Source organism: Balaenoptera ricei, chromosome 2, assembly GCF_028023285.1.
Source record: "Balaenoptera ricei isolate mBalRic1 chromosome 2, mBalRic1.hap2, whole genome shotgun sequence".
NCBI classification, from domain to species: Eukaryota; Metazoa; Chordata; class Mammalia; order Artiodactyla; family Balaenopteridae; genus Balaenoptera; species Balaenoptera ricei.
Genome location: NC_082640.1, coordinates 43,305,329 through 43,328,131, shown reverse-complemented (window position 1 = coordinate 43,328,131; position 22,803 = coordinate 43,305,329). Strand labels below are relative to the sequence as shown.

At 45.6% G+C, this 22,803-nt stretch overlaps 1 protein-coding gene across 2 annotated transcripts in view; it reads right to left on the bottom strand.

Annotated features, from left to right (window-relative positions):
• Positions 1-22,803, bottom strand: part of SLCO3A1 (solute carrier organic anion transporter family member 3A1) — a 323,676-nt gene that overhangs the window by 243,806 nt on the left and 57,067 nt on the right. For both annotated transcript variants that reach the window (XM_059912549.1, XM_059912548.1), the window contains exon 2: positions 16,750-17,215. In XM_059912549.1, the coding sequence (XP_059768532.1) occupies positions 16,750-17,215 (466 nt within the window). The remainder of the gene's footprint in view (positions 1-16,749; positions 17,216-22,803) is intronic.

Below are 22,803 nucleotides of genomic sequence, written 5' to 3'. Positions count from 1 at the left end.
CCACCAGGGAAGTACCTCAACTATCCTTTCTACTTTTAGATATCACTCAAATTTCCCATAATAAAAAAAAAAAAAAAATCAGTTATTCTATAAAATCTCAATTGTGGGGTCAGACACAATCAGTAGACATTATGCTCAAATCTTATCACTCACTTACCAAGAGATATGACTTTGGACAAGATACTTCACTCTGTTGAGCCTCAGTTTCCTCTGCTGTAAAATGGTCATGACTAAGATAAAATGAGGAACATAGGGCAACGCTGAGTTCAGGGCCCAGCATATGGTGTGCACTCTCCCAGTGGAGCCGCCTACCACCCACAGCTTTCTAAGTCCTCACCACTGCAGACGGCAAGCTGTGGAGACTAATCTTCCATCCTGACTTTAAAAGTTTAATGCTCATGGACTATTTGCTTGGTCATCTCCAACAGGAGTGAAATGATTCCATAAAAGAACATGCTTTGTCTTTGGTGTGATGAATAACAATCTCCACTTTCTCCCTTCATCATCACACACACACACACACACACACACACACACACACACACACACAGGGCTAGGCGGTCCCTCTCGGGCCGACCTCCGTGATTCACAGGAAGTCAACACCACCTGCCCAGCTGTAAACACTACCAAGTTCCGAAACTGTTTCTCCCAGACATCCAGAGAGCCAGTTCAGACAGCACCTTCCTTTCTGAGTCTGGGTGAGAGGCTTTGTCATGTTATTTCCTTTCCTGGATAATGCATCACATCAGGGAACAGCATTTGACACCTATGAGACACAGAGTTTACACAAGTCCTCGCTTTGAGAACAGGCAAGGCTCTAACAGCCGCCATGGTTGGGAAGACAGCCTGTCTTTCTACAAGGCACTGAGTCACCACTCATGCTTGTAAAATATTCCTGAGCACATCTGGTCAATATTTCCCCACTCCACATATGCAACTGTGGGTGCAGGTTCCTATTAGTCTGGTGTTTCATTCTGCCCTATCTTTCAAGGTCTTGCTTTTCATGACAGCTGCTGATACAGTTTGCTGGGAACACCTTCCTTGGAGAAAAAACCCCCCAGGCTCAAATCTCCACATTGTCTCTTATTGGGCGTGTTACCCAATCTGTGTCCTGATTTCCTCCCATAAAATGCAGACAATGAAACTTAAAAGATTATTTTGGGAATCACACCAGATAATATACTAAAGAGCTTCGCCAGTCTCTGGCACACAGAAAGTGCATATAAGTGTTTGCCGATGTTATCACTACTCTTACGGACTGGTACTGGGACTGATTCCTCCGTGGATCTCCAGCACCTTGACTGACACATGGTAAGTTCTCAACCAATGTTTGTTAAATCAATGAGTGTGTGAACAAAATGTAGACAATTGAATTAAACATGTCTCTACTTGTGAAAAAGCAGTCAAATTATTTTAAGTATCTCAAAAATTACAGTACTATTATCTTAGACACATGCATTATATTAATACATATAAGCATATTGTTATTATTCACTGGGCATGTAAGAAAATCCAATTAAGTTCCATGCAGATGGCTTGGAACTTTTGTAACAAAGCCTCCAGAAAAATACACATCTCTCCAGGTTCGTACAGAACGTGCTTTGGAGCAGTAGCACCATGGAGACCATTTGGAGATATGCCAGATTGGACACAGTGAGACTCATAAGAAGTAGACATAATTGTCCAGGTGAGAAGGGCTGAGAGTCTCTGGGGCAGTGAATGTAGAGGGAACTGGGAGCCAGACACAAGGGATCTTCAGGAGTTATGACCAGTAAGAGGTGGTCGCTTTTAAATGCAGGGGTTAGGAGGGAAAGAACATGGTAAGTCAATGACAAAGCAAACTTGGGAGGAAATTAAGGAGTTGAATTTTGGCCTTAAGCTGAGCCTGACACCCAAGTAGATGTCATTTAACAAGCCAGAAACAGGTTGCACACAGATGTTCACAGCAGCATTATTCACAATAGCCAAGAAGTAGAAGCAATCCAAATGTCTATCAAGGAATGAACGGCTAAACCAAATGTGGTCTATGCATACAAAGGGATATGATTCAGCCTTTAAAAAGGAAATTCTGACACCTGCTATAACATGGATGAACCTCGAGGACATTATCCCAAGTGAAATGTCAGTCACGAAGAGACAAATATCGCATGATTCCACTTATATGAGGTAACTAGAATAGGCAAACCCATAAAGACAGAAAGTATCAATAGTAGGGTAGTTGCCAGAGGCTGGGAGTTGTTTAATGGATACAGAGTTTCAGTTTTGCAAGATCAAAGAGTTTCAGAGATCGGTTGCACAACAACGTGAGTATACTTAACACTACTGAACAGCACATTTAAAAATGGTTATTATGGTAAATTTTATGTTATGTCTTTCTTTTACCACAATTAAAACTTTTAATTAAAAAAAAGCTAGAAATATGGAGCTGGAGTCATGATCTGGAGGAGCTCACTTGCCCAACTTTCCAACTTTATTCCTAATTGATTCCTAGATTGAACACTTGGTCACTCACACCTGGTTTCTGCCCTCTGAACCCTCTCTCTACTCCCCCCAGGTAGACCAGTAAAAAATGGTCATTTGCCTACAGGCCACCGACAAGATCTCAGTAAAGTGAGGCTTGAAGACCTCATTTTATTGTACTTCGCTTTATTGCACTTTGCAGATATTGCATTTTTTACAAATTCAAGGTGGCAACCCTGCATCAAGCAAGCCAATCGGAGCCATTTTTCCAATAGCATTTGCTCACTTCATGTCTCTGTCATGTTTGGATAATTCTTGCAATATTTCAAACGCTTCACCAGCAAAAAGATTATGACTTGCTGAAGACTCAGATGATGGCTAGCATTCTTCAGCACTAAAATATTATTTATTAAGGTATATACAGTTTTTTTAGACATAATGCTATTGCACACTTCATAGACTACAGTATAGTGTAAACATAACTTTCATATGCGTTGGGAAACCAAAAATTTCATGTAACTCACGTTATCACGATATTTGCCTTATTGCAGTGGCCTGGAGTGGAACCCGCAATATCTCCGAGGTCTGCCTGTACAGGGAAGAGTGTTCAGCTACTTGGACATCATGTCCCCCACGGTGGCTAAAGGAGGGCTCCACCACTCTCTGACCCATCCTCTAACTACCTTCTCCTGCTAACGCAGTTCATTTCCATAGATGTTCTATTCTTGAAGTTCTTCACAACCCCACTGGGAGGAACAATTGTGGAGGCTGATTATTTTCCCAGGATGAAAGGCCCTGGGAATGACCTTCTTGTAACTTGTTGATCTGTATTTGTTCTTTTTCTTTCTCCTGTGTTCATCCCTGATCCATGAAATCTTTCTTATCCTACCTTCTCACCAGTTTTGTCCCAGCTGTGACCTGGTAGGTTCTAAAGTCACTCCCTGACTTACATGGAAAAGCAAGTCAGCTGAGCTGAGCCTGCGAGTGAAAACAACTCAAGTCCAAGTTGCATAACAGGGATGAATGTACACCAATTAAATGCTGCTAGGTCTCCAATGTAAACAAAACAGTCTGGTGAGTGTTTCTCTCACTCTACTACAGGGAGATTGTGAAAACAAGTCACTGGGGTTTTTTGGTGGGAAGAAAGCTTTATCTGACGAGAGTTTTAAAAACTCCCATGGGGAAGCCAGGCCCTGAGCAGCCTGCCTCCATCAGACCTCTCCTGGCCTGGAAACTCATCACCATTTCATACTTTACTGCTAAAATAACCCACAGCTCTAGGTATTTTGTATACAAAACAAAGAAAGAGGGAAAGAATTAGGTAGTTGGGTTAAGCCATTTTTAATACTTAGCATAGCACAGTTGGGGTCCTATATTACCCTGGTGGGGCATCATAGTGTCTCAGGACAGGGGAGGGGAGCATATGGTGGGAAAGATATGGGGTAATGAAGACCAGGATTATAATTCAGGCCTTGCCACCTGCTAGCTGTATGACCCTGGACAAGCTGCTTAACCTCCCTCGGCCTCGGTCTCCTCATCCGTACACTGAGAATAACAACCCCTATCTCTCTGGGCTCTAGTAGTAGGAAGCAAGGGCAACCACACGTAAGGCTCCCATTCCCTGTCTGTCATACAGTAGAGACTCCATCAATGAGAGCTAGTGTATTGTGTTACTGTGGTCATTATTCAAACCCATGGGTGCTTAACACACTTGTCTAAATAAGCAGACAACTGTTGAATTTTCTTGGTGACAACAAGGGATCCTAAAATTAAACACTTGCTCATGGCTAGTAACAAGGCGGTATTTAAAAAAAATAAAATTAAAGCACCAGTGTGGGAGACATTTTGTCCTTTATACTGCCTGATGGCTTTTGAATCTTGTCTTTAGCCCCTGAATCACAGGCATTAATGCTTAACTTAAACCAATACAGTTGATCTGGCTCGATCAAGACAAGGTTCTTTCCCCCCATGATGGAAATGTACAGACTGAGCCCAGGGCAGGTGAAATGACTTAGATCTAAGAATAGACACCACTGGGTTTCCAAAGGTTCTGAGTGTCCATACACAATTTTAGAATCTATTAGATCCTTGCTGTGTTAATGAGGCCTCTTGCTGGGAATCCAAATTCCCTTTGTAAACTCCATTAACAACCCACAAGGCAGGTGGGCAGCTGTGAATGTGCTTATGGTTAATAATGTCTTGCCCAGAAAAGGGAAGCAGTGGGAAATCACATCCATTTGCATCACATGCTTAGAACATTAGAGAGAAAGGGGGAAAAGCATGTCTCCATGGAGAGACATTAGGATGAGCTCAACTCCAAACCCCCCTCTACCTCCCATACCTGAAATAAGAGGCAATGGTAATTGGTAAAGACAATAAGGAGGTTTCTCAAATGCAGCAAACCCAAAAACTTTGGGATAAATGTTTTACCCATAAAAAGTTTGCCAAGTTCATTTATGTCCTCAGATGATTTTTTTTTTTTATTGAAGTATACTTGATTCACAATATCATGTTAGTTTCTAGTGCACAGCGCAGTGATACGGTTATACACATATATACTCTTTTGCAGATTCTTTTCCCTTATAGGTTATTACAAAATATTGAGTATAGTTCCCTGTGCTATACAGTAGGTCCTTGTTGGTTATCTATTTTATATATAGTAGTGTGTATATGTTAATCGCAACCTCCTACTTTATCCCTCCCCTCCCTTTTCCCCTTTCGTAACCAGTTTGTTTTCTATTGTGAGTCTCTTTCTGTTTTGTAAATACTTCATTTGTATCTTTTTAAAAAATTTTTTGGATTCGGCACTCTCACATGATTTTTTTGGGTCCCTCACAACTTTTTGCCTATTTGTTTGTTTTGCTTTTAATTGCCTCAAGAGAATTTTTCTTAGTAACAACACATGGAAAGTTTTGACTTTGAGAGTTCAGACTCTATTAATGATCCAAGTGCATTTTTAAAATGTTTTTGCTTTTAGAGCAAAAAAAAAAAAAAAAAAGGTTTTGATTTTCCTATCTGTGCATCAGTTCAAATCAGCACAAAAAATTTGCTGAATATTACCCAAAACACCCGCGGTTAGGCTGAAAGTAGGGATGGAAAATTTCAGCCGCCAAGGAATTTTTTGGGGGGGTGGGGTGGAGGGGGCAGCAGCACAGGAGGACGAGGGCTGAGAGGGTGTCTCCAGTGCCACTGGGAACACATTCTGACTTCTTACCCACAGTTGCCTAAGCGATGCTCCAATGCTTCCTGTTGTAAGTACAGTGTCGCCCCAGGGAGCAGAGCAAGTTGAGGGCTGAGCAGTGAACAACATTCCAGTCCCCAAATGCCATCTGTCACACCATAGAGCGTATCACCTCGACTATCTTGGTTTATCTCACCCCAAGTCTCCTGTCATCAGGGTCTGCTCAGCATAAGGACTTTCAGTGGTTTTAACCTTTTTGGGGTCATGAACCTCTTTGAGAATCCAGTGAAAGCTTCCCCACATGTGTGTACATACATCTCCATTACAACCTTAAAAGGTTGTGGACCCCTCCCCCTAAAGCACATCCAAAAACCTTTAGCTTCAAGTAGCCCAGTTAAGAAGCCCTCAATTTCTCTTGACATTCTCCAGGCAAATTCACGAAGCCCAGCTCTCAAGACTACACCTAAGTTTCTATGAGTGTCTAAAATAGATAACCAACAAGGGCCTACTGTATAGCACACGGAACTCTGCTCAATACTCTGTAATAACCTAAATGGGAAAATAATTTGAAAAAGAATAGATACATGTAAATGTATAACTGAATCACTCTGCTGTACACCTGAAACTAACACAACATTGTTAATCAACTATACTCGAATATAAAATAAAAAATTTTTAAATTAAAAAGCAATAAAAGAAAGTTTTTATGAGTGTCCATGAGCCACCTAATGCTTTAGTATCTTCAGATTTTATCTGTATGTCGGCAAAAATACACACATGCATGCACACACGTCACACATACACCACACATACACTGCTTGGCAAAAATGAAATGGGAAAGCCGAGCTGGGATTGGAACATGTTCATTTAGCTTATTCATTCCTGACACTGAAGCCGTTAGAGGGAGTAAAGGTAGCTTTGGCGAGCGCAGCCATGTAAAGAAGCTAGGGTTGGTTATGTTTTTTCCATTCAATAAACAGCACCACTGAATAAGTTTCACATGCTCAACACTCTCCTGCCCACATAAGAAATTTGCTACTAAACACTTACTGTTCCTGCACAAAGCCTATTTATTTTTAAATACTTTGACTTGTTTTTTTTGGGGGGGGGATGGGTGGCTGGGTAGGGAGAAAGTGGAGGGGGCATTACTTTTGGCCTCTGGGTCCCTGTCCTTCACCTTAAAAGTCTATGAAATAAAGAAATGAAGAACTAAACCAGAACTTTCGACCTAATCCTTTTATTGGCTATATAGGGCCATGAGTTGATTAGTTCTTTAGAGTACCTTGATATTATGAACAAGCTAGTGTTTTGACCATTGGACACCTGCCTTACATGCGGACAGAAACACTCATCCTTGTTGGAAGGTACCTGGTCAAAACTCAAGAGGAAAGCAATCCAGTCGAACTCTGACATGACATGAGTGGACATTTAAGCCTCATTACACAGGATCCTAATCCACAACATTTGACTGCAAATGCTGGAAAGGATAATTTATGTGCTCAAGGGGATTCTAAGGGGAATGCTAATTGGGATGCAAGCTTCAGGCATAGCTGGATCCAGGGAGCCCTCTTGCCCTCTCTTTCCCCCTGGTCTACTGTCTTCATTCCTAGATCAAGTTTACTGCATGTGAAAACAAAGATGGACACTGGAATCTGTGGGCATTCAGAGGTATTAGAGCTAGCAGTCCTAGAAGAGAAAGTGATCTCTCTCTCCCTGCCCCAGCCCTCCAGCCCATTTTTCAAACCTCATGGCGGACTCTGGTTGTCTCACTCCTTGGGCCATTCATTGCAGACCACAGCCTTTCTCTGTGTCATGATTGGCCATGCCTGGACCACATGATTGTCTCTGCAGCCCACAAGAACCACCTGGGATGGGAAGAGGCAGTTTCCCAATGAAAACAATGAGGTTCTGGACAGACAAAAGCAAACATCCACAAAAAAGACTCTAATGTGAGGCACTTTAACACTAAAGAATTCTCTAGCAATGAAGAACTCACTTCCCACCGAAGAGGAAGGACATTCACCTATAGTAATCCCTAATCTAACAATAGCAAGTCACAATCCTCTACAGAAACCAAGCCCTTCATGGTGTCTGCTCTCACAGAAAGCTTCTTGTGGGTGAAAGGAAAAGAGGAAGTAAAGCCAATACTACTGTAAAAAGGAGAAATAAATAGTCTAGAAATAACTGAAGACAAAAAGGTTTCATGCTATTCAGGAAAATACCTCAAAATCTTTCATGTAAGCATAATACTTGCGTTACAGTTGAAAAGAAAAATAGAATGGGTCTGCTTTCACTAGTCAGGTGCAGTAAAGGGCTGGTAGTAAAGAAGTAACGAACAGTAGACTTTGAGGAGCTTATGGAAGGAAAATTCCCTCACATGCATCTTCACCTTCCCCACGAATCTTCTCTAGGTCAGCCTGGGCCTCTGGTCTTTCTTCCTATCACACATTATGATGCTGTGTTCTAAAATCCCTGAGCAAAGATGCTCTCTCACACACAGTAAACATCCACAGGCCTCAACCAGCTCCAAATGGTATCGGTTCCCATGCTCCCTTCAGGGAACCCTCAGGAGGATTCTTCTTCCTCTGCCCATGCTTAGCTGGGAGAAATGGTTTCCTTTCTTTTCCATTCTGCAGTTCCCATTCTTATGAGGCAGGAGCAAAGCCTCAGCCAGGACAGCACACTGAGAGGCCGGCTCAGCAGTGGTCCTCCACTCATTTCTGCCACTGTGTCCTGAGTTTGGGAAAGAGCCCTACCCCCTTCCCCAAGCAAATGCGTATCATTCAGAATCACAGTAGATAACACTAATTATTCTGGTTGTGGCATTCATGATGTGCAACTGCTTTCCTTCCCTCCTTTTTTCCTTTCTTATTTAATTTATTTGCTACTCAAAAGGCGAACGCCATCTGAAATTGATGGTCTGGAGCAAAGAACTGCAAAGAGAAAGCCACCGATGTGTTCGAGCTGGCTTCTGTGATCGTTGAGCCACAGAGGGTTGGGAGACGATTGCAAGGAGCAGGCAATTCACTCCACTTGAAAAATGTGCATTTCCAGTCTCTCTTAAAAAATCAGAAGATCTGGCAAGACTGACTTTGAGTTCCCACAGGGCAACGATGGCTGAGGACAAGGCAAGGCCCTTTGGTTCCCCAGTCTCCACAAAGCCTGCTTTCCTCATTTGCTAGCTGAGCCCTCGCAGGACTTAGGATTGCTACCCTGAGCAGATGTGGGAGAGGGCTGCAAAACAAGGGCACCAACGCTCACTGCCGGCCCAAAGCCTCTTTTCATGACGCCCTTCATTTATCTTCCGGAAAAAGCCACAGCAAAGCCAATAGGCTGGTTTCCAGCTCCCACTGAATCTATCCAAACTAACCTGAGCTTTAGTAAATGTGGATGAGGCTACAGTCACAAAAATATCCATCACCTAAATGCCCAATGAACTCATTCCAGATTTTCTAGATTGACAAAATAGTATGCAGTCATCTAAAATGATGTTTACTGTTTATGATACACAAAAAGGTTTATCATTGATAAAAAGCAGGTTTGCCTAGAGTATGGTCTTAACTAGGTAAAAGTAAATACAAACAAAAAAGGCTGGAATGAAATATACCTAAACATTGACAATAATTTTCTATAGGTATCTGCTTACAAATTATTTATGCTTTCTTATTCTGTTTTTGTTTTTCCCAATTTTACTAAAACAAGAATACATTCTTTCAAAAACTGAACTAATATTAAGAAGCAAATTAAGAAGCAATGTGCTGGAACCCGGAAAGCCAATAAATATATCCCACTGGGGCAATGGCCATACTGTGGGGTACCTCTGACTTAATACAAACCAGATCGCCTGCTGCTTGGGACAGCTCTAGCACTTTCTGTACTTTGAGATGAGCCACAGGAAGGGGTGTGCAGGCAAATAAGAGCCCTGCTGATCTAATTCAGGATGGAAGAGGTTGCTCTTCTCAGATCTACTGGATGGATTGCATCACAGGCTGAAAATCAATATCCAACCACTCTTGTCAAAAGACCTGCCCGTGTATTTAAATAAGTCAATCGCTTATTCCTGCCTCCGTTTCTACATTTGGAAATGGAGATAATGTGACCACAAAGATGAACAGGACAGCGTTTATTGACCTCCACCACAACGTGATACCAAATGTCCAGGCAAAGCCTCGCTTGGTAGATTCCAGGCTCATTTTACTGATAAGGAAACAGGCTCAGGTCAACTGAAAACGTGTCTGAAATCCCGGTGGGCAGGTCTGTGGAGGAGCTAGGATTTGAATCTCAAGACTGTCAGACTCCAGAGCCCAAGCTCAGAGGCTTGCCCAAGGTCACTGAGGCAGTGAGCACAGCAGTGATTCCATGAATCAAGGGGCATGAATTATGAGTGGCTGAAAATGCATGAGAAACATCCACCAGCCGGGCAATATGGAAGTGCCAGATAAGAGCCACATGCATGTCTCCTAGCAAGTTGCTAAAACACACTGAAAATGGCATGTGACCAGCCGCTGGAGAGAGGGACTGGAACGCAGACAAAACAAATTGACGTTTTACAGCCTCATTTATTTACAAAAAAAAAAAAAAAAAAAGAAATTAACAAGGGAAACTTCAATATCAATGAAGTTTCTGTGCTTGCTCCCACGAGGGATGGCTTTTTAATTATTTTTTCAGATGAACTGCAGTCACAGTGTATTTGATCCATACCCGACCCACACTCTTTGGAGAGTTAAAACACATTTTTCCCCAATGTCAAGTTAAAATAAAAACTCATCAGAAACAAAATCACTCTGGGCTCCCAGGGCTCTGAAGAGAAATTTAGTTCTGTTTGATTGCTGCCTGGTATTAGTGACCTTTGTGCTAAACAAACATTTGGCAGATGAAATCTGAGAATAATTCTCTTTGCATCATTAACCGGAATGTGGAGGTCTCCACTGGGTTTCAACACAAGTGATACACAAAGAAAAGTGTGACACATTCATGTCTAATATATGTGCCTCCCGACTTGGAGGAACTGCTCTGTGTATCTGGGTACCCTGCGAGGATCCCATTCTGGGGAAGGCAGAAGCCCTCCTCAAAGAATCCCCTTCTTCTAGTTGGCCCCTGCTCTACCTACAGCCTCCTCTCTGTCTCCATATCTTCCCGTGTGTGTGTATGCACGTGTGTGTTGGTATCACATGTATATCTGTCTGCCAAACACTCACACGACTCAACACAATCTGCTTTCACCTTGATCCCATTCTGCATTTTTAAAACACCATCATCCACATGTAATAAAACTGCACAGAACTATACACACACAGAAACACACAAATGAGTGCACATAAAACGGATAAAATCTGAATAAACCCCATGAATTGTATCCATGTTCATTGCCTGTTTTTTGTTTGTTTTTGTTTTTAATTTATTTATTTTTTTTATTTTTGGCTGCATTGGGTCTTTGTTGCTGCACGCAGGCTTTCTCTAGTTAGGGCTAGCGGGGGCTACTCTTCGTTGTGGTGCATGGGCTTCTCATTGTGGTGGCTTTTCTTGTTGCAGAGTATAGGCTGTAGGCATGCGGGCTTCAGTAGTTATGGCTCATGGGCTCTAGAGCACAGGCTCAGTAGTTGTGGTGCACGGGCTTAGTTGCTCCACAGCATGTGGGATCTTCCTGCACCAGGGCTCGAACCCATGTCCCCTGCATTAGCAGGCGGATTCTTAACCACTGTGCCACCAGGGAAGCCCCATTGCCCGGTTTTGATACTGTACTACAGTGATGCAAGATGTTACCATTGCGGGAAAATGGATGAGGGGTACGGGGAACTTCCCTGTATTTTGCAGCAACTTGTGATTCTATAATTGTGCCAAAATAAAAAATTTTTTTAAACTACATCCTCTAATAATTCCTTGAGTACTTGGAAAAAACAAACAAACATGACAATGAAGTTCCTTATAGAAAAGTTAGGACAAAAGAGGCAGGAGTCTCAGCTTGTTTGATACTGGTCCTCTTGGTACCTGTTATGGGCCGAATCATGTCCCCCCCAAAATTCATATATATAAGCCCTAACCTCCAGTACCTCAGCATGTGACTTACTTGGAAATAGGGCCTTAAAGAGGTAGTCGAGGTTAAATAAGATCATATGGGTGGACCCTAATCCAATCTGACTGGTGTCCTTATAAAAGGAGGAAATTAGGACACACAAAGAGACACCAGCGATACGTGCACACAGAAGGAAGACCATGTGAAGACACAGGAGGAGAAGGCGCCATCTGCAAGCCAAGGAAAGAGGCCTCAGAGGAAGCCAACTCTGATACCTTGATCTTGGACTTCCAGCCTCCATAACTGTGAGAAAATAAATTTCCATTGTTTAAGTCACTCAGTCTGTGGTGTTATGTTATGGCAGCCCTAGCAAAGCAATACAGTACCCAAATCCTGCATGCCCCATTCACCTGTTATTGTCCCCTAGTAACAAGCCCTCCAGCCTTAGCATCCCTCGTAAAGAGGGAAACGGTGGCTGAGTGTGGCAGGAAACTGCATCAAGTAAGGAACGGAGGTCCCAGCACAGAAGAGTCAAATTTTAGGTGACCTTCCCTGCCCGTGACAGGCTGGTGCTCAGCCAGCTGTGGAGGTACCAAACGTGGAAGAGGGATCACAATTCCCCAGAGTGGACCCAGAGGGCAGAACCAGAGACAGTGTGTGGAAAGTTGTAAGGAGACAGATTTCCAACACAACATAAGGGCAATTTCCTAATGGCTATCATGATTCCACACAGAATGAACAGCGGAGTGAGGGTATGCTGTCCACAGTTCTGGTGAGAGGTGAGCAGAACACGGAACCCACCAGCTCTGATCTGTGCTGATCTCTGCTTAAAGCACCATGAAACAGGGGCACAACCTCCTTCAAGAAACCCTGATGTGAACTGTTAGCCAGGCCCCCTCTTCTTTCTCCTGCCCTTCCTTCCTCCTCCCAACTCTCTATTCTGCCTTCACACCTGTTCTCCATTCCCATTGCACCTCTCCCCTTGGATTTGAGACACACGGCTCTCTTCTCACCTTCCTGACTCCTCTGATATCTATTTCCCAAAGACTTCAGGCTGTCTTGCAGAATGCCCCTACTTGCACCTGACCCCCTGGAGCATCCACGAGCCCTCTGCACCCAGCCCCACCCACCCCAGCCTTGCCACAGATCCCAGACGTACCTGGAAGAAACATCACTCTCATGCCCGGGGCTCAGCCCCATTCATTATCTTAGACAAGTTACTTAACCTTTCAGAAGCACAGATCACCTGTCTTCTTCATTTATAACAGTAAAATTTAAAAAACAAACCCATGTTCAATGATAGAGGGCATTAAATATTACAGTATAGATCCACAAGGGAATATTCGTATGCAGAAAGAATATCATCGAAGAATATTTAGTGACATGGGGAAATGTTCATGAAATATTAAGAGAGGAATACAGTAGCAAAACATTATTTATTATAAACACATTTTTTGTGTGTGTTGAAAAGCATACCGATGCAGAAAAAAGGATTTTATACAACCATAAAGCTAAGGGTAATTATTCTTCAATGATTCTTTTTCTATACTTCCAAAGTTGTCAACAGTGAACGTGTAATACTTTTTAACTAGAAATAAAGTTATTTTTAAAAAATATCCTTACCACTCTCATTTGGAGCTTTTTCCTCCCCAAGGGAAAAAAAGAGAAAAAAAAAAAAAAAGACAAAACAAGGCACCAACCAATTGCCATAGCAATCTAATGAAAGGACCCAGCGAGTCCATTACATTAGCCTACTTACTCTTGCCTACAATACAACCGGCTGTGCTTTGAACTCGGAGAAACAGGGCAGCTAAGAAAACTGAGCTCATGGAAGGTCACAACATGGGTTAACGGCACGAGTAATTCCCAAAGGGTCGATTGGTGGACCCCACTCACGCCACCGTATCAAACGGTCCCCACCGCCACTCTGCTCCATCAGTCTCTCTGGGAAGAAGGAACGCCACGTGCTACCCACGGGTCACCGTCCAGCCACGCTGTGAGGCTTGGCTCCACACTGTGTGGTCCTGAAAAGCCTGCCAGCAGAGCCGCGTCCCCATTCATTGGGTTTTGTCCCCTGGTAATGAGCTCCCCTGGCTCCCTCCCCAGGCTGGGCAGGAATGGCCAGAGAACAGTGCCAGCAGGAGAAGCCCCTTGTGAATGACCATCAAGGAATCCAGGAGTTTGGCAGTGACTCAGCCACAAGAGGCTGAAGCAAACAGTGACTTGGGTGGAAAATATCAGCTTGATTTAATATGGAATGCTTCCCTTTCCCCCTGGCTGTAGGGGGTCTAGGACATGGCCATAGTTGTGCCGAATGCACCCAGCTGGTGACCCAGGGGCAGGGCTTGTCACCAGTGGCCTGTGGCCAGAGCGCTGCATAGTTATCGCCCCCTTCCCTGCTTACACCCGCAGGAAAGGAGCAGCTGTGAACAACCTGTGCTTCACACTGGCAAGATTTAGAAACCTTTCAATCTCCAGTTTACACTCACATGTCAGGCATATGATCAGATGGCTAGCTATGGGCCTCTCTCTCTTACCAGCTCTGCAAGAGTCGGAACCAAGGGGCACACATGCTACGCCACCCCAGTGGATACCATCAACACCCACAGTCCCAGCACCAGTCCCTTCAGACTGTCTTTCTCTTGCAGGCAGTTAAGAGGCCATAAGTCATACCAATCCCATTCAGCAGGCTCCCCCAAATACTTCCCAAAGCCAAATTAAGTGGCTTCAGAAACTAGCTCCCTATTAGAGGAGATAAATGCTAAAATAGTCTCATGATCACAAATACTTTTTATGACCTGTACAATAAATGACTGAATCAGTTATGCTCTGCATATGCATGGTCTTTTAAAATTGTTCCTGGAGAATTCAAACCATGCATGGAATAAAAGGCCACCTACCGAGGCCAATCTGTGCAGAGAGCTTGCTCTCTGTTGCTCCCTGTAAACACAGACCCAGGAAACAAGTTCAGAAGCACTCAGGAAGGCCATCTCCACAGTCCTGTACTGTCATATTTTGGAATTTGGCCAGATGCCACCAAGATGCCCACACACCACACAAAAAGACACTCCCAACTCTGTGAATGTTGAACTATGATAGAGGAAAAGGATGCCCAATTAGAAATTTGGTTGAGACTTTCCTCCTACCAAAGACTCACTGTAAATCCCAGAAACAAGGTCTCAGAAAGAGAGAAGGGCCTGTGCCTGGTATGGTCAGCCCTGTGGCCCAAGCCTCCACCTCCCACAAAACCAAAATGAGGCCACGTCCTAAAGTTTTGTACCGAAAGACCAGGTCCCATCCAGTGCCAGGAAATACCACAGCCTAATTCATCAGGGCGGACTTCTGGAAGAGGGCTCTGAGCCTGCTGTTCCAGGCAGGGGCCCCCAAGCAGCGGTGATTTACCACTGGTGTGACTTCAGGAGGCATTCTGGGGAGACATTTTTCTACTTGATTCCCTCATCAGAGACAAGAACTCAGCTTTTCACTCCCCATGTCCTTCCATGTGCCCTGATTTATCTATTTGCCATTACTGCTACCAAAAAATATCTATCCTAGGGTCCCAGAGTGATATCGGTCAGGTCAGAGACCAATGGCCCGGATGGACCTGGGGAGACTCTTTTGGCTACATGCTGTGGCCCATGTCCTGGTCTGCAACAGACTCACAAGGAGGGGCTTTCATTGAAGCCTTAAAAGCATCAAAATGTAAATGATTTCCTTAGACCCCTCTCCCCACTGTGCCCACCTTCACACACAATTATGGAAACCCCTAACCACAGGGAGAAGCGACTAGCCATCTTCGGCCTGAGCAATCTTCTCTTCTACTTTGTGTTTCACAGGTAGGTCCACAGGGGCTCCATCCCTTGGATGGGGAGATACATATTCTCCACCTTTCTTTCCTAGAGCCTGTTCACAGAGGGCTGAGACATACGACATATTTATTCAACAAAGTCATCTACGCCACAGTTGGGACAGAAAGTCACAGAGGAAAATTAGCATTCAGGTGTGTAGCTGTTCTGAACCCTCCTGTCTCAGAAAGCTTGGGCAGCGTATGGTGGAAACTTGGCAGATAGGAAGCTTTTTGACAAATTCTTATCAAATTCTATTTTAACCTAAACTTCATATTATAATTAACTTTATACTCCAAGGCACACCGCTTTGGGGAAGCACAAAGCTTCCGTGGGTGGATATAATTTTTTCAGAGCTTAGCACCCAGTGACTGGGGGCATGTCATACAATCCAACAGCTTGTGGGAGGCAAAATTAAACTTGGTAAACAAGAAATGGAGATGCTCGGCAGGCCAGCCCTCACCCTACAAATGACCACGTGGCAGTGCCTAGGAGCAGTGAAGGAGCCACGTTTGCTGTAAGTGTAATTCACCACTTGGATGTTTCTTAACCCAACACCTGCAAATGGCTTCCATCCTTCCAGTACGAAATAGCAGAAACCATTACAGCACAAAACATTTTTTCAAAGTTCACATGTACCTTGTTTCTTCCCAAATATGCAGTTCCAGTGCATACCCCGTTACAGAAAAAAAAAAAAAAAAATTACGAAAAGTTACCAACTTTGAATAATACCAAACGCTGGGCATGTAATCCCCTTTCTCTTTGACCTTCAACAGGACAATGACCAGGAGATCATTTTGATGATTAAAAACAGGGTTTCCAGTGCGTAGATCCCCAAGTATTCCTCGGTGGCTAATGCCGGATAGCCCGAAGTCCAAACACACACACAAAGGCAGATAAATAAACATAAAACTTCCCCTGACCATGGCTTCCCACTCAAGGTTTATTGAGGCTCTAGCACAGCAGAGGGCAAATTCTGCTGCACATTGGAATCACCTGGGGAGCTTTTTAAAAACTACATGCCCAGGATGCACCCCGGACCAACTACCCCGAAATTTCTGGAGGTGCAACTCAGACATCAGCATTTTCCAAAACACCCGAGATGTGTATCCAAGTCTGAGAATCAGTGCTCCGGGAAAATTAACACTTCAGGGGCCCACGTTTCCTTCTCTTGTTAACATGCCCTGGTTACTGACACTGAGAATCAACCAAAAGGGAACCGCGCCCCCGGCTCCGGGGCAGCTCCTTACCTATGTAGAGCGAGGAGTCCTTCCTCCGCACGTGGTCGTCGATGTAGGAGACGCCCAGGGGCTGCACGGGGGTAGCACCGATGCCCAGTAGCACCTGGGCCCCAATGAGCAGCAAGTACATCATGTTGGTGGCGGTCCGGCTGCGGCAGATGAGGTCCGGGTCGGGCCCCTGGTCCCCGCCCGAGCCGTTGGCGGCGCAGACATCGCGGCCCTCGGCACCCCAGCGGATCTCGCCCGCCTCGTACTTGTACTGGTGGGTCAGGAACTCGGGCAGCGCCGACAGCAGCGCGCCCAGGGCCATGACGATGCCTCCGCAGCCGATGAGGCGCGGCCTGTGCCCGCGCGCCCCGAAGTAGCTCACGAAGAGGATGAGCGCCAGGTTGCCGATCTCGAAGCTGCTGGCGATCACGCCCACGTCGGCGCTCTGGAGGTTGAACCTCCGCTCCAGGGTGGTAAGGACGCTCACCTGTGGGGTGCAAAATGCAATCTCAACGCCAGTGCTGATGGAAACCACCCGGGAGGCCCCCTTCCCGTCGCGCAGCGCACCTGCCCATCCCGGATCCTCCCGCCTTGCAGTTTTTTGTTTTGTTTTGTTTTGTTTTTACCAGCTGTGCCAAATGATTTAAACCTTAAGAGTCCAAAAACCGTTTACTTAGTATGATAACCCTAATTTAATGGTTAAAGAATTAACTTCCATCGGGGAAGAAGTTTTCCTTGGCATCTGTTTCCATTCTGAAAGATTCTGCCTCACTGCATAAGAACGACCTCTGCATCCCCACGGCCGCCACCATTTAAGGCTCATGAGTCCTGTGAAAGTCCTGAAGTCCACAGCTTTCACAGGCTTTCTCCCAACTACATCTTATTTATGAAGTCCATGCTGGAGGATATAGAGTCCACGGGCTTTTTACCAGGAGGTTATTAGCAAAGCATACTGAAGAAAATAAAAACACAAGGAAACAAAAACCTGGGAAGGGAGCAAAATGGACAAGCTAGATTAGCTCATTAGGATAATCATTAGTTCTTTGCTTCCTTCTGGAAATTTCTAAACAGTGGACATTTCCCTAGAGGTAAAGACATCCCTGAAGCCCTGACCTGTGCACTCTAGCCCCACCAAGATCCCTCGGGTGGTAGAGTTTGATGACTTTCCCCACCTTTGCATCTTTGTCTGCCCTTCACCTGTTTAACAAATATCTACTGAACATCTGCTGTTGGCTTCACAATGCCCTAGACACAAAAGATAGAAACAGGAGGAAGGGAGGACACCTGGCCTCAAAGATGCCACCTAGCAGAAAGGTAGACATGTATGTTGGTTACATGTTACATTCATGATGCAAAATCACAGTAGGAGGGTCAAGAGGAGGTGCATCATTTTAAGGCTCCTTGAGGTGGAGAGAAAATGCAAATGGCCTCCCTGTCCTGCTGTTTGCAGGTTCCACGCAGGGTATTATCAGCAAGACGGGAGTCCCTGTCGTAGGAGTCCTAGTTGGGCAGGGAAGAACACTCCAGGCAAAAGGAACAGGGCGAGCAAAAGTTGGGTGGCATGACTTCATAATGGAATGGAACATATGTAGTGAAAAGATAGGTTGGCAACAGACTATAAAGAGCTACAGAGGCCACCCTAAAGGAATCAGACAATCCCCTGCAGTGTGGTGGAGAGAATGCAGGGCCTGGAGGGAGGAGCAACGGGTTTGAATCGCACCTATTATTTCCTTAATTAGCTCTGTGACTTTGGTCAAGTTACTTAACCTCTTCAAGCCCTGATTTCCATGAAAGAGGAATAATAATGCCTACCTGGCAGGATGGACGCGAAGATTAGACATAACGTATGAAAAGTCTGTTAGCACAGAGCAGCCTTTCCCTACATGGCCAGAGAGCATCGAGAGAGGTGGGGAAGCTGAGGGGTGCAGAACCAAAGCTCTGGGGTTAGAAAGCCTGGGGCCATCGTGACTCTGTGACCTTGGGCAAGTCACCCCATGCTTTCACTGTCCCATCTGTAAAATAGGTATGAGCGCTACCTCTTAGAGCTGGTGCCAGGCGTAAACACATGTATGTATAAATGCTAGGTAAGGGCTATCCACAACTACGATCACCATTTATCCTCCTGCAGCAAAGGCTCTAAAAACATGAGAGTGATTCAGGTATGGTCAGAGTGTGGAGAATGGATGGAGTGGAAGAATGCAGGAGTGAATGCCAGCAGAGAAAAAGGCTGGACTATTATTGAGAGAAGGGAGAAGAAAAGGTCAGTACCGTGGCAATGGAAATGAACAGGAAAATCTGAGAAGCATCAAAGAGGCAGCATTACATCTTTGGGGAGATCTGGCTGCCTCTGCTGAGTGACTGGGCATGTGCTGCTAAGGAAAGTAAGGAAGAAGAGTCAGTGGATCTAGCCTTCCTCCAAATGTATAAACATGGGCACTGGTGTCAGAATCCCGGCATCCACAGCCTCTCTGCAATGTACACACACACACACACACACACACACACACACACACCCCTGTGCTGATTAGCATGCCTCTATTCTATTCACCTTTATTATAAAAAAAGACACTAGCCCAGTAATTCCTGTAGCCTCATTTCAACCCCACACATTTAAACAGACTCCTTTAACCCAGGGGTTTTCAATGCTACCTTCAGATTGGATGCACTTGGGAAAGCATTAAAAATTTCAGATGGAGCTTCCCTGGTGGTGCAGTTGTTGAGAATCTGCCTGCCAATGCAGGGGACACGGGTTCGAGCCCTGGTCCGGGAGGATCCCACATGCCGCGGAGCAACTAGGCTCGTGAGCCACAACTACTGAGCCTGCACGTCTGGAGCCTGTGCTCCGCAACAAGAGAGGCCGCAACAATGAGAGGCCCGCGCACTGCGATGAAGAGTGGCCCCCGCTCACCGCAACTGGAGAAGGCCCTCACACAGAAACGAAGACCCAACACAGCCAAAATTAATTAATTAATTAATTAATTAAAAGAAAAATTCATGTAAGTGACATAAAAGAGTTTATTTAAAAAAAAAAAAAAATTTCAGATGCCTGGTCCCTCTGTGAGTTTCTAAGCCAGGGCAACCTGGGTGCTGGGATGTTGTTAAAGCCCCCCCAGGTGATTCTATGTGGGTTAGCACAGCGCTAACACAACAACACAAACTACTGCAGCCTTTCCATCAGCACTGGGCCTGGGGGTGAGCTCTGCAGGGCAGTACTCAACACTGGTACAGGTCCCCGATCATGACCAAGGATGGGACATCTGTGTTGCCCTCGATCACCGGCATTCCGATTCTGATTCCTGTTTTCACTGTGCTTCTAACCAAGTCAAGGCCAGCTCACAACTCATGCAGCCCTAGTTAATTATTTTTCAAGCACCAAGTACTAGCCATTGTCGAGAAAAGAAGTTTAGCGAGTCCTGGTCTCATTAAAATGGCTTTCAAACTCTCCCAGAGATCCTTCCGAAAGGTCTGGGCAAGTGAAAACAAAGGTTTCATTTAGTGCCTTCTTTCCTTCGTAACACAAACAAGCTCGATGGAATAAATGCTCTAACAGAGGCTTATAATAGGTAACGCCGTGTGGAAGAACAAAGGCAGACAGCCTGACTGCCTGAGAGGTGGTGGGGGGGCCTGGGGGGTTCACTCAGGCCTTGATGACGGGACTTGAGAGATGCCTAAAAGAAGCCAGATGCAGAAGTGGACGCACGTGGGCAGGGTCCCCTGGGTTCACCAGAGTCACCTCGAGCAGGCTGGCAGGTCTGCAGCCTGGTGACCTCCACCTCGGGAGTAAAAGGGCAACGGCAGTGGGAGGAAGGGTGGCAGAAATGGAGCAGAAGTCATATTTCATTTCTGTCACAAGGCTTCACGACATCCGTACTAGGCAGATCTGAAACATGACAACCGCTCCGTTCCAGCAGGTGTACCCTGTCATAAAATATCACACAGGTGTGGACATTTATGATGACATAAGGATGGTGAGGAGAGAGGCAGCTGCGGGCAAAACAAAAAGAATCCGCTCTTCTAGAGAGGGCAGGGGCCTATGCCTGCCGCTCTTGTCCTGAATCAAAACTGCTCTTTGCAGAGCGACACACAAGGGTCACAGGAGTAGTACGGTCCTTACCTCCTTGACCCCGTGGCCTCTTGAAAGCCTCAGGGACACCTCTCTGGCTCCAGAGTTAAGCTACACAAACATTCTGAAAAGATGCTTTGTGGATCAATTAGATCAGAGGCTAATGTCTTCACTCACTTAAAACACAATTTGGAGAAGCTGGACTAATTAAGTAGGCATGAGGCCATAAACCCACTTGCGGCTTTTACATGGCAATGAACGATCCAGCAATGAGGAAGATGCCTGCTAACGGCAACGGCTGTCTGTGCTTAACGGGTAACAGGACTGATGGAAATGTCTTGATAATTAGACACGAAGGAGCTGCAACTCCAGGAGGAAAAGAAAAGAGGAACTGTCCTCACCTTGCACCAAGTAGATACAAAGTTATTATTAAAAGAATGCAATATTTATCAGGTTTCTGCTACCACGATTCAAAAACAAAACAAAACAAAAAAACCCACCTGCATTTCAGAATCTCCTGGAGCACTTGTTAAAAATATAGATTCCCAAACCCTGAGATGAGGCCCAGGAGTCCAAGGTTTTATAAAAACCCCCCGGGGGTCTCTGGTGCCCAGAGTTGGGGAGGGGTGAACACCACTGACATTTCAGGTGTCCACACACACACTCACCATCAATCGAGAGCTATGGTTCTCAACCTTCACTGGCAGCAAAATCACCTGGAGGGTATCGGACTGCTGGACCCCCAACCTCAGAGTCTCTGATTCAGTGCATCTGGGCTGTGTCTGGGAATTTACATTTCTAACAAGCTCCCACGTGATGTGGATGCTGCTGATCTGGGGACCAGACTTTGAGAACCACTGCACCACTGGGCTCTCCATCCTCAACAAACCTGTCTCCCCTCAAGCTTAAAGAGCTTGTTTTTTGGTTTTTTTTTTAATTAGATGCCAATTAAAAGCACTCCCTCATTTCCAATTCACGTCCAGTCTCTTCTCTATGGGAAAGCTGGGTGGCATCTGGGGGAGGCTCACCTCTTAGGGAGTCTGAGGTGCACACTCCGGTCATCTGCCGAGACGGGGGCCCAGCCCAAAAGGGAGACCTGCGGACATGCTGGCAGAAATGCTGTGAGACAGGAGGCACCCAGAGACCAAGGCCAGGGACAGATGGGCCTTTCCTCACCTCTGAAAGGTCCAAGGTTATCAGGGACTCATGGAAGAAGCAGCCAACCTCTTGGAGCAGCAGCTGAAGCTCAGAATTGCCCTCGTGAGCCCTCCCACAGTCTATTTTCTTATTCTGGCTCAGGGAGTGGGGACTAGACTAGAATCACCTGGAAAAACACACCAGCACCGCCCCCCCATGCCCAGCCCACCACCACCAGGACTGCGATATCATGTGTGAGAGCTGGGCCTGGGCATGAGTATTTTCCAAGCTCCCAGGTGATTCTAATACACAGGCAGGCAGAGGTGTGTGTGTGCAGAGACTCCTGGTATAGCCCCTGCACAGGGGCTGAGTGTGCAGGGGTGGTTACAACACTGCACCCTGGTCCTATCCACGTGGCGCTGGAGCACCGGAGCCTCAAGTTCAAATCTGGCTTTGAGAGCGCTTGGCCACGTCAATCTTTCTGAGCTGTTTCTGCACCTGTGCGGTGAGGATAACAATACATGCATCATGAGGTCGTGATTCAGCAGCTGGCGCACAGTAGGTACACTTAAAAGAGCCGCCCTCATCCCTGGCGTGCATGCTCTGTGTGACTTCCAATTCGATGCCACACAGAGCCTGCTTGGCGGGAGGTGCAAGGAATATAACTACGGCTGAGAGAGAATCCCTGCCCTGTGAGGGTTTACAACCTGGGGAGGGCAGAAAGAAAGGGTCCTAACAGCACAGCCTACTACGCAGGGTCACGCAGTAAAGTGGCAGGGGGCTCAAGGGAATGAGAACACACCTTTGGCTGCATGCGGAGGAAAATCGATCTGGGATGCACCAAGGATGAACCAGATCTTAATAGATGGGCAGCG